Source organism: Pipistrellus kuhlii, unplaced genomic scaffold, assembly GCF_014108245.1.
Source record: "Pipistrellus kuhlii isolate mPipKuh1 unplaced genomic scaffold, mPipKuh1.p scaffold_m20_p_25, whole genome shotgun sequence".
NCBI lineage: Eukaryota > Metazoa > Chordata > Mammalia > Chiroptera > Vespertilionidae > Pipistrellus > Pipistrellus kuhlii.
This window is the reverse complement of record NW_023425524.1, coordinates 3,795,876-3,807,307: the sequence shown is the minus strand read 5'-3', so window position 1 is coordinate 3,807,307 and position 11,432 is coordinate 3,795,876. Positions and strand designations below refer to the sequence as shown.

General features: G+C 50.2%; 1 protein-coding gene across 2 annotated transcripts in view; it reads left to right on the top strand.

The window, feature by feature from the left end:
* Positions 1–408: 408 nt before the first annotated feature.
* Positions 409–11,432, top strand: part of TGFB2 (transforming growth factor beta 2) — a 56,198-nt gene continuing 45,174 nt past the window's right edge. The window contains exon 1 of one of the 2 annotated variants that reach the window (XM_036453491.2): positions 409–1,286. In XM_036453491.2, coding sequence (XP_036309384.1) covers positions 941–1,286 — 346 coding nt within the window. In that variant the 5' untranslated portion in view covers positions 409–940. The remainder of the gene's footprint in view (positions 1,287–11,432) is intronic. The other variant, XM_036453492.2, reaches the window with a different exon arrangement.

Here is an 11,432-nt window from a genome sequence, read left to right as displayed (position 1 = left end):
GCAGATCAGGGTCCCTGCCGCTTCGATCCGAGCGCGTCCCCAGCTCCCAGCGCAGCGCGGCCGCCTCCCCGCGGCGCGCCAGGCTCCGGGCTCGCCCCCCGCGCGCGCACACGCGCACGGACACACACACACACACACTCACACACACTCACACGCATACACACACGTGTGCGATCCTCTGCTCCGAGCTGCCTGCTCCTGCTCCTAGCGCCGCAGCTGCGTTAAACGCATCCATCAGCGCCGCCAGCCCGGACCTTCTCTTCTCCTCCCTCTCGGCCGCGGGAGCCGAGTTCGGATCCGCCACTCCGCGCCCGACACTGACACACTGAACTCCGTGTCCTCGTCCTCCTCCTCCTCCTCCTCCTCCTCCTCCTCCTCCTCCTCCTCCTCCTCCTCCTCCCACGCCTGCCTCCCGGCCACTCGCCTCTCTTCCCCCCGGCTCGTCGCTCCGAGGAAACTTTTTTTTCCAACTCTTCCCCCCTCCTCCTCCTCCCAATTGAAGGATCCCTTTGCCCAACGCATAGTCCCGTTTCCACTTTGGGAACGACTGGCCTCTTCTTAGGGAAGGAATTCTCCAGCAACAGACCTAGAGACCTTTCTCTCTCTCTCTCTGTCTCTCTCTGTCTCTCTCTCTGCCTCTCTCTCTGTCTCTCTCTCGCTCTCGCTCTCGCTCTCTCGCTCTCTCTTTCCCTCTCTCTATTGGACAGGGACTCGATTGTTAGCAAAAGTTTCTCATTTAAAAAAAAAATCATCTGCCTGAGCTGTATTTGCAGATCGGTTGGGTTTCTTTTGCATTTCTGTCTCTATTTTTATTATTATTATTATTATTATTATTATTTTGGTGCCATTTTTTGGAAACTTTTTTTTTAAGGGGGAAAGAAAAAACAACCCCAACTTTTTCCACCTTTAAGAGAAGGAGAGGAAAAAAAAAATAAATAAAATGCAGTCCTGTGTGCTGCGCGCCGTCCTGCTGCTGCACTGGGTGCCGGCCGCGCTCAGCCTGTCGACGTGCAGCACCCTCGACATGGACCAGTTCATGCGCAAGAGGATCGAGGCGATCCGCGGGCAGATCCTCAGCAAGCTGAAGCTCACCAGCCCCCCGGAGGACTACCCGGAGCCCGAGGACGTGCCCCCAGAGGTTATCGCCATCTACAACAGCACCCGGGACCTGCTGCAGGAGAAGGCCGGCCGCCGCGCCGCCGCCTGCGAGCGGGAGCGCAGCGACGAGGAGTACTACGCCAAGGAGGTCTACAAGATCGACATGCCGCCCTTCTTCCCCTCCGAAAGTGAGTGCCGCCCCGTCCGCTTCGGGGTGAGGTGCCTGGGTGGGTGGGTGTGTGGGTGTTTGCATTCTCCGGGGGCTCAGCGCTGCCCCAGGCTCCCCCAAACGCGATCCGCTGCGCCAGGGCTCGCGTCCCCGCTCCGGCTTGGGGTCTCCGGCCCCACTCATGCCCCTTCCACTCCCTGAGGCTGGAAAACGTTGCCTTTTCACTGTATTTTTTCCACTTTCCCCCCTTTTTGTCCTCCCTCCCCCCATTCCTTCTCCTCTCCAAGGCATTCTTTCTCTTTTTTCTGGCCCCTGAGATTCTTGGCTAGGAGTTGGCTCCCCCTTGTCCTCCGAGATGCCAAGGTCAGCAGGGGAATCCTGGTGCTTTTTATTTTATTATTATTTTTTTTTGGGGGGGGGGTATCGACAGCCTTGGAGCCGGCCCAGCCGGTGCAGGAAGGGTTAAAAAAAAGTGGCTCCGACTAGCCTCTCAGGAAGGGAAGGTGCCCCACGCTCGCCCCACCGCCTGACCCATCTATCTGTCCAACGGGCTCCCCGAAGCTTCCCTATTGTCCCCAGCTCCCAACGCCAAGACGAACGAACCCGATCTGGTTAAAAAAAAAAAACACAAAAAAACCTTCCAAAACACCTACCTCCTAACCAGCCCCCCGGTCCTGGAGCCTGTGGCCACCGCCAGGTGTTTACATTCCTTCCCCCAAAGGCCGGCTGGTGCCCAGCGCCCCCTCTTTGAAGTCACCTGGAGCGGTGGCCAGGGCGGCTTGCTGTCTGATTCGGAGGGGGGGGGGGGGGGGTTGCACGTTATTTTTCCAGAATCTACCCCACCCTGCCTCCTGCAGCTCAAGGGGGTTGCCAAATCGCCTTTCTTATGCGTTTATCTGTATCCCCCGGGAGCCCTGAGCTCCTGCCTGGACTTGGGGTGCCTGCCGGGAGAGCAGCCGGTCGGCTTCCTGTAAACCTGTTTCTCGGAGGGCAGCTGGCACACAGTAGCAATGGGAGCCTGTGATTTATTGGGGTGTCCCTTGGGGATGGGGGTACAAGGGTAGAGAAAAGAACAGTCCGCTTAGACTTAGTTCCCACTCTGAAAAGAAAGTGGGGGGGGGGGGGGAGAAGTGCTACCTGAGAGGGTTAAATACCAGGAAGAAGAAGAAGAAAAATAAAAAGGAAGAAAAAAAAAAAAAGCTTCTATACTGGCGTAGCCCAAACCCCAAGTTGTAAACTTTTCATTGGTTGCCCATTTCTCTCCACCCCCTTTCCGTGCCCTATATACTGGCTGGCTGCCTTCTGGGATCTCGGAGTCTTTCCTAAATCGATCCTATGGCCCTCTGGATCCCTTTGATTCCAGAGGTTCTTAGTGATAGATAGGTTGGAGCTTTGCTTTTTTAAATACTTCTTTTTGGTTTGACAAGTCCCAGCTCTGTCTCCTACTTGGGGGTCTCCACACGTGAGCCGGTGGAGCTAACTAACCCCAGTTTTCCCATCGACCTTTCTGTCCCTACATCCTGCAGGCGATCCTGGCCGGCAGGAGGGTTTTATTATTGTGATGATGGTGATAAATATACTCCACCCTGGTTATTCCCCGAGGGAAGTAAAGCTCTGTGTCTGGGGTGGAACCAAGAAGGTTCATTGTCATGAATCCAAAGCCACTGAGACAGACCGAACCCCTGAGCCCCTGAGCGGAGTCAGTTTGCTTTCTCCTGCACGTGCGTGATTTCCAGGGCTGTCGGGCAGCCTGGCCAGAGTGTTAGGCAGCACCTGAGTATGTCATCCCAGCAGTGTGTTTTTCTGCAAAATCTCGGATGCATCCCCAGCGCTTTTCACGGAGGAGGTTGCATCCATCCGGGGAGAGAAGTGTAGAGAGAGCAGGTCACCCACGAGGGCATTCATGCCCTGTTCTCTCCGGCATCTCTCAGTCCAGAGGGCTGAGGTGATCCGGCCAGGGGTCATGGCCATCAAAGCGTGGAGAAATTCTCACAGTGTCAGGATCCCAGACAGGGCAGGTGAGATCAGCAAGTGGAAACTCTTCCCCACCCCACGTGGAGCCACCAAAGATATGAAAACCTCTCCGGCTCTAACCAGTGTGGCTCAGTGGATAGAGCGTCGGCCTGCGGATTGAAGGGTCCCAGGTTCGATTCTGGTCAAGGGCATGGACCTTGGTTGAGGGCACATCCCCAGTGGGGAGTGTGCAGGAGGCAGTTGATGGATGTTTCTCTCTCATCCATGTCTCTGACTCTCTCTCCCTCTCTGTAAAAAAAACAATAAAATATATTTTTTAAAAAAGAAAAAGAGAAAAGAAAATCTCTCCGAGGTGCAGTATTTTCAAAATATACCATGGGTTTTTCATACCAAAAATAACAACCTGTCTGTGGAAAGCTCATTGAGGGATAGAGAGGTACAGCAAGACTGCATCCTACTGGGTAAGGACTGTGGACCATTTCACAGAAAGTAGGTTAACTGATTTTCCAGCACTTTCGAGTTATACTGGAATAGAGTACGCCCTTCCAAATTAAAAAAAAAAAAAAAAAAAAAAAAGAAAAAAGGAGGGAGGGGGGAGAAAAGAGAAAAGCACTCCACCATATTTTGAAACAGCAAATTGAAAGTACAGCCGTGGCTTCCTTACCAGCCTTTCCCCTTTAGGACTGGGAGGGACTGTGCCTGTCGCTGCTTGCAGTGACATTGGTGAGGGTCATGAGTCTCAGAGCCCAAGACATGGGAAAGATCATTGGTTCATATTTTTTTGTTTTTTTTTGTTTTACCCCCTAACTTATTAGCGTGCAGGGAGTGACTCGGGCTCAACTATTACAAATATGCTCTAATTAGACTCAACGAGCCATATATCATTTCGGATCTCGGATCGCCCCTTCACGGCGCATGTTATATACGGTTCAGACTCAATATTTTTAGCGACGTGGACATTTCAAAGTAAAAATATGAGAGATATTGTATATGCCTCCAGGCATATTTTTGTCTTAAATATTATCCTTGGCCCAGCGTACTGTATAAATACAGTAAATATGAATAGAACTGGCCAGTTGCCAGTTTTCTCGGGTGAATTTTAGTCAAGAAAGGTATTTAGGGGATATAAATAATACTGTGTCAACAGTGAAAGAAGGGGTCTGATTCGTTTTGAATTTATTCATATTGATCTTCTCACATGCTGTTAGTTTAAGGCTCAAAGTGGAGCTGGGCTTAGGTTTACCGATCGTTTACCCAGTGGGAACTGGTGGATTTCTGGACAATCCATTTGAAGTTCAAGAGCACATCTATTTGAAAGGCCCTGCCCAAGGCTTGAGAGATTTAGCAAGAGTAACATCCTTAACCAGGGGATGTGTCAAAGGATGGGACGGTTTAAAATCTGGAGAGGCTTGGACAAAACCTAAAAAGGAAGAGGCAAAACGTTTCATTTTCTCTCTTTCCTCTCCTTCTTTCATTCTAACTCATCAGGCACTTGTGATTCTAACTGTGGTGATCTCACACACACACACACACACACACACACACACACACACACCCCGCCCCTGCCCAGGATGCATCTGACATTTTTGATTGTTCTGACTGGGAGTGGAGGGGCGCTATGGGTATTTAGTCAGCAAGGCTGGGGTTTGGGCAAAGCACGCCAGAATACCCACAGCTGAGCCCCTCCCATGTCTCAAAGAATTATCCAGCCCCAAGGAGTCAGGGATGCCAACATTGAGACGCCCCGATCCCCCTGATATTTACTGGGGGTTACTGAATTCTGCTAGTAGTCCTATGTTCAAAGTAATCACCTGAAAAATAAAATATCTTTATAATCCAAAGGACGTTAAAATGAGAGCCTTGAATAGAAGGATACTCAGAAAGTTGCCTTATTAATTAAATAGGAGCATGAAATGGAACCATTTGGTACAGTCCGTGCTTTCTTAGGATGGTGATAAACACCTAAATTAGACATCTGAACCTCCCATTCATTGAGACCGAGGACCAGCGTGGCCCCACCCCTCAGTAACTCCGGTCAGCGAGCAATATCAGTCGGGACAAAGAGAAGTAAGAAATCATCTTGGAGTTCCTTTGCAAGGAAAATAAACAGTGCATGTTAATGAAAGAGTGGATCCTCCAAGCTGGGCAAGCGGAGAAAATAAATAATCGTGTTGGTTTATCCAGTCCTATTGAATGAGATAAACGAAAATATACAGCCCGAAGCATCGCAGCGAGGTTTCTTCGGTCATTGTTTTCACAGGAATGTTAAACATTTGGTGCCAAACAATGTCCTTTTCTATTTCCCCTGTCATTTTCCAAGGAGCGTAGAAGGAATAACCCCTCGAGTGCTGTGTTCTGGGGGAGGTTAGGGGGACGGGGAGGGCGCCTTAAGGTTCTATTCAGGGACAGGGCTTTCTGTGCACAAGTTGCTGGACTCCCGGGCCAGTTGCCCAGGGAAGGAAAATATTAGCAGTTGCTGGAACATAGTAGTATTTTTTTTGCTTGATGTTCAGGGATTTTATTTTTTTGAGATTCTCTGTGTGTGGATGTGCAAGAGAAACAGAGAGCGAAAGAGAGAGTGCAAGAGAGAGGGAAGGAGAGAGAGAGAGAAAGGAGAGAGAGAGAGAAGAGAGATCAAAGGCAGACTTGAACCCTTTGACTTCCACAATGGCTGAGTTATTAATAAACAACAGACCCACTTTAATTCCTTCATTGTTATTGCATCATCGCTTGTACTAACTCTAGTGCCTAATTGTGGTTACATTTAACTTAGGCCACATATTCTGTCAGGATTTCCTCTCTGTTTTTTTTTTTTTTTTTTTCCTTGACTTTTCAAGGACTAGAAAAAACCCTCAAAGAAATATAAGTGAATCCGTTGGGCAGGTCTTTGCTGTCAACGGAGGCCAGAGGCCAGCCTCCTCACCACTAGGGAGACTGGGCTTTGGAGTCAGAGGGGCCAGGTGGGGGACCCCTTGACCTCTCAGAGGGACGCCCAGCCCTGTGTCTCCACAGCGACCCCTGTGGGCGACTTCCGGAACTGCACCTTTCCCAAGGATGGCTTCTGTCTGGTGTGCAGAAGCGCCGATGTAAGCTGAAAGCAGCATCTTCCTTATAAAGATACCAAGCAAGGACAGAGAGCCTTTCCTAAAGGAAACGGAGATGGAGAAAGAGGGCTAGTGACTCAGTGTCCATCCACTATCAGATCTGGGTTAGAATCGAGGGGGTCGCTGACTCCCAGGCCTTCGCCCAGATGACAACACGCTTCAGGCTGCATCTTGATTATTTACTTATTTTTTTAAAAATATATATTTTATTGATTTTTTTTTACAGAGAAGAAGGAAAGGGACAGAGAGCTAGAAACATCGATCAGCTGCCTCCTGCACACCCCCTACTGGGGATGTGCCCGCAACCAAGGTACATGCCCTTGACCGGAATCGAACCCAGGACCCTTCAGTCCGCAGGCTGACGCTCTATCCACTGAGCTAAACCGGTTTCAGCATAACCTCCCCCTTGTAGGTTTAGTGGGAAGGTGAAGGGCAAGCCAAGGCGCTGCGTGGAAGAGGCTGGAAGCGGCCCCGGGCATCCGTCCTGATGGAGCATTTCTGGTGCGGAGGGATGCTGGAGGGGACGCGGACTCGCCAGATGTGCTCCCTCTCCTTCGGCAGCCCGAGGGAGGGTGGGTTCCGTTCCTCCGATCCGGAACAGCTTGCCGAAACGTGCCTCTGGCCAGAGATAAACAAACGTTCCCATTGTCATTTTGAAGCCATATGGTGTGCGTTTCTTTCCCAATATTCTTTAAACCCGGATCATTTTTTTTTTTCTTCTATTTTCAAAACCTAGGAATCCCATGTTCCCCGGGCGTTTTCAGTTGAATCACGGACGAGGGATTCTTGGATGGGTTTGTTTAGGCTGCGAAGCTCGCTTCTGTCTGTGTTTGGGAGAAATCGGAGACGTTCTGATCAGGCCATAGCCACACATGGGGTGTTGTCTGTTGTTGTTGTTGTTTGTTGTTGTTGCCTTTGACTTTGTTTCTCTCCTGGCCTCTCTCATCTGGAAGTGTGTGTGTGGGGGGAGGGTGACTGCACTGCGGTGTGGTCCCCACCTTGCTTCCTGGGTCGGCTTGGTGGCCCCGCTGTTGCGTGACACACCCTTGACCTCTTCCCCGTCACCCCCAAACGTGTCTTGGTGTTCACGCCTCTGGATTGTCTGCATCAGTGGTGGTCAGCTTCTCTGAGCCTGGCTCAGCTTCTTCACCTCTGACCATGAAGTAGAGGCTGGCCTAGGGCTGCACGAGATGGAGGAGGACAAGTGCACGGAGCCCCTGGCTCTGCTTCTGGCCCTGGTAGGCCTATGTTGCACGGCAGCCATGACTCATGGGTGTTAAGGGCCACCGTTACTGTGTGTGCCCCCAAGCAGGAAAGATCACTGACAACTCATTCTAATGCGCCATGGACTGTGAGCTAGGAAGAGAGAGATTTTCGACATGCTAACACGTGACCCAAAACGGATGTTCTAGAAGCCATTCCCACTGGCCTGGGATGCCTGGGGACCTTCATCTGATAGGTTATATTCGGGGGATGTTTCCTTTGCACACTTGGATTGTCTCTTAGGTGACCTTGGCCACCTCAGGGGCTGGAATCAGGGACTGGCAGGGCTAGTGAGACATCTAGGAAGCTCTTGAGAATGAAACCTTCTTAGGTAAGGCCTCAAACATCTGAGAAACATGAACATGCTGAGTTGGGGAGGAGTTGAGTTTCTTGGACTCACCGTGGTAGGTGGCCGGAAGGTCACGGTCGTGACCTTCTCTCCAACGTCTTTGGGACCAGGACCCGCCTCCATTCTCTCCAACGAGCTCTTTGATTGGTCAGAAATGTGGGGCTCAGAGGCTCCTTCAACCCCAATGACTTCAGGAACTTAAGGCCAGCGGACAGAGCTTTCTGGATTTTGTGAGGCCCCAACCTTCTGGAAGTCGTCTGGGTGCAGCAGCTGTAGGCTCTCATATTAGCTTACCCCAAGTGTCCCTGTTCACCGGGAGGGGCCTTCTCCCCAGGGGCCTTCCTTGCTGCCCACATGGGTAAGGTGACCAGATGTCCCGCTTTTGGCGGGACAGTCCTGATTTTTAACAATTCCAAAAATCGGGACTTCTTTAAAACACCGCGGGACAAATTGTTAAAAATGGGGACCAGTAGGAGGCAGCTATCCCTGAGGAAGAGCATTGAGGTTCTGAGAGAAGACAGGGAGACTGCTTTTTTTTGGGGGGGTCATGTGGTTTGTTTCAGGAAATCTGTAGCATCGCCCCAGTCTTCAGAAAGACAAAGAAAACTGCTGTGACATAGATGTTGGCTCTGTCCCTGGTCCCTTCCCCCCCTCCCCCACCATCGGTCCCATTCCACTCTGACAGATGTCACATCTGGCCTGACAAGCCGGCCTCCCACACAACTGCTCACCCATCACTTCAGGATGTCACTGTCGCAAGCACACAAGCATCTATATTTATCACTTCATCTTGGGGACAGGAACGCAACGTTTGTTATCGAGTGAGACACTGACATGACCACAAGACCGCCGGTCTTTGCAAATCGAATAAAGACAGTATTTGCTAATGCATTCTAAGAGCACAGTTTATAGCTGGCAAAACATAAGTAGGACTTTTTTTTTTTTTTTCCTGAGAGATATAACTTAATTTTTCAGCGTGGGATTCATTTCAGCATCATTAACTCAACGCTTCTCAGACGAAACCCATTAGGGATCGATCCTTCTCTCTCTACCACATGGAACAGCGATAACTTTGTCATTCTTTCCACTTTGGTTTTTGTTATTATCTGGTCGTTGATTTCCCTGTCCACTGACTTAACCTCAGCTTCAGATCTGCTTGGACATCTAAGTGACAACACCATTGAAGTTGCATTTCTTTGTCAGAAACTCTTAGAATTCAGATCCGGGCTAAGAATACTCAAGGGGGTGGGAGGGTAGGGTGAATGGCTTAGTCTGAGTCTTACTTTAGAAGGAGGAAAGGGGATCACAGACAGGGCATTTCTCTGTGGACGATGGATGTTTTGGTAAGGGGACTGGCCCTGGAGCTCTGTCCCCACAGGCAGGTGCACAGCGTGGCATCTGGGCGTTGGAAATCGAGGAGAGGGAAGCAGGGAATGGAATATTCCAGAACTCGGACTTGGGCAGTACCTGGTCAGAAGCAGAGCTGCATTCTGGCTGTCACCTCAGGCTGGGAAGCCTCACTGTCACCCTTAGACATATCTGTTAAAAATCGTGTCGATGTGAAGAATCACTCAGTCATTCATTTGTCCCTCCTCATGGGATCAAGCCTTGGGCTGTTGAGGGTATGAATGACTTGCGCCATCTCTTAGCTATACTGCAGATTACTTCAACGCCGGGACTGTTTCTATCTCACGGTTTATATGAACCACAGGCCCTCATTGTGAATGAGTGAGTGCCTGGATGCTTCTAGAAAGTGTCTCTTCTCAAAGGCTGTTAACATTACAGATTTCCCCCGAGGGTTTTAAAAGCATTTCTCCTCTACCCAAAACCTCGTTCACCTGAGAAAATGTATCCAGACCACAAGGCCACTTCAATCACAGATGGCTGAAATGGATTTTTTTTTTTTTTAAAAAAACATTTTTAAAATAGATCTTTATGGATTTCAGAGAGGATGAGAGAGTTAGAAACATTGATGAGAGAGAAACATCGATCAGCTGCCTCCTGCACACCTCCTACTGGGGATGTGCCCACAACCAAGATACATGCCCTTGACCAGAATCAAACCTGGGACCCTTCAATCTGCAGGCCGACACTCTATCCACTGAGCCAAACAGGTTAGGGCGAAAATAGATTTTTTTTTTTTTAAACCAAGAATTGCTTTCTTTAACCTAAATAATCATAATTCACACCATTTAAGTCTCCATCCAATTCATGGTTTTAACTTCTGAGGCCCTGGACTAGGCTCAGAACAGTCCTATCCTTTGGCCTGGCCTAAAACAACAACAAACAAACAAGGAAAAAAAATAACAACAAGGAGATGCTGTCATGGGACAGCTTTATGGCAGAGAGAAAGGAAACCACACGTACATACGTGAGCACTGCATGACGCTGGTTAGCTTGCCTTGTTCCTGCACGGCCCTCCTTAGCCCTGGGTGACCTGGAACTGCTTCAGGGATTCTGATCCCATCAATAGAAGGTTCCCGCAACCCCCGCTGGCCTGAAGAAGGTGCTGTTTCCCAGCAAAAGGAGTGAAATCCCCCCCAGAACCGCAGAGGGAAGAGATAGCACACGCTGCACCCTACCCTGCCCGTCTGGTGACACGGAGCTTGTCCTGGAGGGCAGCTTTCCGCATCTCTTCCCAGAGGTCAGGCAGGCGCGAGAAGGCTTTGTCTGACCTGCTAATCTTGGGACAAAGCCTCGGTGCCCAGCGGAGCTTCTTGTCTTTGCGGGGCTGGTTATCTGTGGGGATTTTCTCCCCCGGGGGGCTTAGGGGAGGCCTCTAAAAATAAGGTGACCAGCCGAAACTGGTTTGACTCAGTGGATAGAGCATCGGCCTAGGGACTGAAGGGTCCCAGGTTTGATTCTGATCAAGGGCATGTGCCTTGGTTTCGGGCACATCCCCAGTAGGGGGTGTGCAAGAGGTGGCTGATGGATGGATCTTTCTCATCGACGTTTCTAACTCTCTATCCCTCTCTCTCTCTCTGTAAAAAAAAAAAAAAAAAAATCAATAAAATATATAAAAAATAAATAAATAAACAAGATGACCAGAAATCCTGCTTTTGGCGGGACCATCCCGATTTTTGACAAGTTGTCCCGTGGCGTTTTAAAAAAATGTCCCGATTTTAAAAATTGTTAAAAATCGGGACTGTCCCGCCAAAAGCGGGACATCTGGTCACCTTATCTAAAAATAAACAGCATGGTTGCTTATTGGGAAGAACATGTGCACAGGTGTCGGCTGGCAAGGGCATCTGAGACCATGTGACCATAGGGTGCTACAGGGGCCTGGGTGTGGGCTCCTCCCTGGCAGGAGGGTCATCCATCCAGGGTCCCAGGTCCCTTACAGAGGGCTCCCCTGGAGGTGGGACCCGCCTAGTGTGCAGACAGGCCGCTGGGGAGCTTGTGAGTTTGTGAACGCTGGCGAGGATAAAGTTCCAGGCCATATACAAGAGCTAGTTGCTGCTACTTCAAAGGAAGC